This window comes from Vombatus ursinus, unplaced genomic scaffold (assembly GCF_900497805.2).
Source record: "Vombatus ursinus unplaced genomic scaffold, bare-nosed wombat genome assembly UNPS02001419.1, whole genome shotgun sequence".
NCBI lineage: Eukaryota > Metazoa > Chordata > Mammalia > Diprotodontia > Vombatidae > Vombatus > Vombatus ursinus.
Window position 1 is genome coordinate 22,822,721 of NW_020941197.1, and position 4,764 is coordinate 22,827,484.

The 4,764-nt window shown below is 43.8% G+C and overlaps 1 protein-coding gene across 1 annotated transcript in view; it reads right to left on the reverse strand.

The window, feature by feature from the left end:
- NEPRO (nucleolus and neural progenitor protein) overlaps positions 1-4,462 on the reverse strand; it is a 17,062-nt gene extending 12,600 nt beyond the window's left edge. Inside the window, exon 1 of the mRNA XM_027868440.1 lies at positions 4,348-4,462. Within this exon, the coding sequence (XP_027724241.1) occupies positions 4,348-4,456 (109 nt within the window). The 5' untranslated portion in view covers positions 4,457-4,462. The remainder of the gene's footprint in view (positions 1-4,347) is intronic.
- Between the last annotated feature and the right edge of the window lie 302 nt (positions 4,463-4,764).

The following is a 4,764-nucleotide window of genomic DNA, read 5'->3' on the forward strand; positions in this document are numbered from 1 at the left end:
TGTGTGTGTGTGTGTGTGTGTGTGTGTGTGTGTGTGTGTGTGTGTGTATATATATGTATGTGTATATATATATATATACACACATACACAAAACGTGTGCAAATAAATACATGAATGTAAATATACACACATAAAAAAGAGAGGGATTCTTTGAGGAGAAAAGGAAGGAGTGCATTCCAGGCAAAGAGGATGGTCAGTGCAAAGGTATAGAGATAAGAGATGTGTGTTAGGAACTGAGAAAAGGTCAGTCTGGCTTGGGTTCCAGAAATGAGAAAGGGGAGTCATGTCCAAAGAGGCTGACAAGATAGGTTGGATTAGGCTCTAAAAGCTTATAATAGATCTTAGAGGCAACAGAAAGCCAATGAAGTTGAGTAGGGGAGTTGCATGATCAGATTTATGCTTAAGGAAGATCATTTTGGCAGCAGCGGCCTAGTGGTGACAGACTTGAGGCAGGAAGACCAATTAAGAAAGAGCCTGTTCCAATAATCTATATGAGAGGGGATGAGGACCCGAAGTAAGGTTACAAAAATCACTTCGTGAGTGGAGTGGAATCAGATGTGAGCAATGTTTTGAAGACAGAAAATGGCTAGATCTGGCAACTGATTAATTATGTGAGATGAGGGAGAGTCAGGATTCAAAGTAAGAACTCAAGACACTAGAAATAGAGAGGTCTGGAAAAAAGATAGGGTTTTGGGGAGGGAGGGAAGATCATGAGTTCAGTTTCAGACAGATAAGAGTTTAAGATGTTTCCAGGATATCCAGTTTGAAAGATCCAATACTACTGGTGATATGGGACTGAAGTTCAGGAAGAGACTGGGGATTACGTAGATCTGGGAGACGTCTGCATAATGACAGTTAAACCCAACGGAGCTGATAAGGTTACAAGAGAGAGCACAGAGGGAGAAGAGGGTCCAGGAGAGAGCATGAGGTGGATGACAATCTCCTCCCTCCAAAAGGGAGATCCATCAGGAGAAGCAAACCCAGTCAAGAAAACCCAGAGGGAAAAGGTATTCCAGAAGTTACAAGGTAGTCAACATTGTCAAATGCAGTAGACAGGTCAGGAAGGATTAGGTTTGAGAAAGGCTCTTCCTATTTGTTAATTAAGAGATCACTGGTACTTTGAAGACAGCAGTTTATTAGGCTGAAAGCTAGATTGCAAAGGGTTGAGGAAAGAGGAAGAGGCAAGGAAGTAGAGGCAGCTACTGTAAAGAACTTTGGCTGAGAAAGGGAGGAAAGCTATGGGATGATAGCTTGTGGGGATGGCATTTTTTAAGTGAAGGATTAGTGAAGGATTTTTTAAGGGTGATGGAGGCTCAGGTATGTTTGAAGGGAGGGGAAAAAACAATTGTTAGAGACAGGTTGAAGTTTTAAGAGAGAAGTGGGATGAAGGAGGATGCAATCTGCTAGAGAAAAAGGTGTTAGCCTTGGCAAAGAGAAAATGAGGGCCACCTCACTGTCAGAGACTGGGGGAAAGGCGGAGAGAGTGGGAGATGATGTGAAGGGGTTTTGAGATGAAGAGAGTGGAAGAGGAGAGAGCACATGCCAACATAAGCATATTCAAATAAATATAAACACAAAGTAATTTTCTTGTGGGGAAGGCACTAGCAACAGGCAGAAAAGGCTTCAGGTAGGAGACGGTGGGTTGGGCTTTGGAGGAAGCTAGGGTTTCTAAGAGACAAAGGTGAAGAAGGTTTGCATTCCAGATATGGGTAACAGTTTATGAAAAATATGGGGATGGAATAGTATTCATAAGGAAGAGGAAGACCAGTTTGACAGGCCCATGTAGTATAGAAAGAAAGTAATGTGTAAGAAGGTTGGAAATGTAAGTTAGAATCAAGTTGTGATAAGCTCTAGATGCAAAACAGAGGAGTTTGTATTTTATCCTAGAGGCAAGAGGGAGGCACTGAAGATTATTGAGCAGGAGAGTAAAGATTGCCAGACCTGCGCTTTTTGAATATCACTTCGGCAAACGTGGGGAGGATGGATTAGAGGGGGAAGAAAACTGAAGGAAACTAGTAAGCAGACCACTGCAAGAGTCCAGGGGACAGGTGATTGAACTAAGGTGATGATCCTATAAACAAAGGCAAACAGATGTGAGAGATACTGTGGTGATGTAATCAACAAGAATTGGCAACTAACAAGAAATGTGGAATGAGTAAGACCGAGAGGAGTCCAGGATGACACCAAGGTTGTGAACCTGGGTAACTAGGAAAACAGTGATATCTTCAATAAAAATGGGGAAGTCTGGAAAAGGGGTAACTTGAGGGGTGGTGGTGATGAAAATAACGAGTTCTATTTTGGACATATTGAGTTTGAGATTCCCATGGGGCATCCATTTCAAAATGTCCAATAGGCAGTTGGTAACATGGGGCTTTATATATAGACCTGGAAGTCATCTGAAATGAGATGATAATTGAACCCACGGGAGCTGATTAGGTAATAGAGATTATAGGGATGGAATAAAAACAGATCCAGGACAGAACCTTAGCCTACAATGACAGCTAGCATGTGGGACAGAATGCTGCATCAGCAAAGCAGACTGAGACCATATTACCTAATAAAGTATGTTACAGAGACAGCATGAAATCAAGAGATCTAGGTAGTTGATCCAGCCCTACTGTCTACTAGCTGTGACACTGAGCAAGTCACTTTACCTCAGTTTCCTCACTTGTAAAAAAGACATAGCCACTAGCTGCATTGTCTTATTCATAGTTATTGTGGAGAAAGTACTTTGTAAACCTTAAAGCACTATATAAAATGTAAAATTAATATTTTTACTTGATACATTTATGGTCTTATTAATGTGGATTCTATCTCTACTGGCATAGATCCTAACAAATCCATGCCTTATCTTGTGTGATTTTTGTCCACGTCCATCCAAAAATCTTTCATACAGGGACAATCCAATGCAATGGAGTTCTCCCTTTTAAGTTTTAATAGCTCGTGGATACCAATGCACATTCAGGCTGTTATCCTAACCACTTGATATATGACTGATCAACCTTCTTCTCCTTTTCCTCTTATTAATGTCTTTGATATGTCTTATGATACTTATTATACACAAGTTATCATTAGCAATATGTTGAAACTTAGTTATATATAATACATAATATATAACATATATTACATTGTTCAGTTGTTTTCAGTCATGTCCAACTGGCAAAAATATTGGAGTGGCTTGGCATTTCCTTCTCTAGCTCATTTGACAAAGAAAACTAAGGCTAATAGGGTTAAGTGACTTGTCCAGGGTCACACAACTAGTATGTGTCTGAGGTCATATTTGAACTCAGGAAGATGAGTATTCCTGACTGTAGGACCAGCACTCTATCCACTATGCCTCATAGCTGTCCATATATATCATGTATGTTGCAAGACCTTGTTTCCACAGTTCTTGGGGTCATCAGAAATTCTTAAAAGCGGCAGCTAGGTGGGACAGTGGATGGCGCTGGACCCAAGTCCTGAGTTGAAATATATCAACAAACTTTTTTTTGGGGGGGGGGCAGGCAATGGGGTTAAGTGACTTGCCCAGGGTCACACAGCTAGTGAGTGTTAGGTGTCTGAGGCCGCATTTGAACTCAGGTCCTCCTGAATCCAGGGCCCCTGCTCTATCCACTTCGCCACCTAGCTGCCCCATCCACAAACTAAATAGCTGTGTGACCCTGGGTAAGTCATTTAACCTGACTTTTCTTCCTTCCCCTACCTCCCAGGGTCGTGAGAATCAAATGAGATAATATTTACAAACTGTTCTGCAAAGCTTAACGCACTAGAGGAAAGTTATTACTATTATTTCTTGCATTAAATTCATTGTCACTATACTATCATTCCATGGAACATCAGCTGAGCAGTAGGTTTGATCCAGAAAGGATCCTCATAAATCATCTATCTAGTCCAAGCTCTTTTTTTTTTCTTTAAATAAATGAGGAAACTACGTCCCAGGGTAGTGAACCGACTCGACCAAAGCCGCAATGGTTGTAAGAGTCAGAGGAAGGATTTGAACTCAAGGACTCTGACTCCAGAGCGAGCTCTCTTCCTGCAGTAAGGTATCAAGCGGGGGCACGCTTCTACAGGGGTCAAAGGCGACGATCGCGTCCTCCGCATGGGGCGCATGTGCAGAAGAGGAAAGAGGGGCGGTGAGACAAGAGAGTGGCCACGCCTCCCCTCTCTCCTCCTGGGAAACGGTCGGTCCTTCCAGGGACAGGGCTCCGCCTCCAGGGGAGGAGTTCCGGAAGTCAGGAAGGGAGTGTTAGTCCCCAGAACACGTGTCCTCAACCCTGTCCCCAGGCCCAAGCGTTCCTAGCTGCCGGGGGTGAGTCATGGTGTCCTCCTCGCCCAGCGCCCCTTACTCACCAATTACTCCGTCTCTGTCTTCTATGATCACTGTGCTCACACTGCCGGGGCTCGGGATCTGCACCCGGTTCCAGGGCTCCCACTCCAGGCAAGGCGCCGCTGAAGCCATCTTGGAAGAGAGAAGGAAGGAGGGGATGGGGGCGGAGCTAGGATGAGACCAAATCAAGCGAGGGAGGGGGAGGAGGATCCAAGCTGAGGGCCCAGGAGAGACCAAATCCGAGAATGGGGGAGTCCGCTTTACAAGTGAAGAGGAAGCCAGTGCAAGGTCGGGGATTAATTTTTTTTAAGCTCGGATCTGACCGTGTGGATCCCCAGTGCAACCATTTCCAGTGGTGTCTGCTCTAAAACATAAACTACTGTAGTTAACTTTTAAAGCGGAATGCAACCTGATGCTATCCAACACACACACACACACAC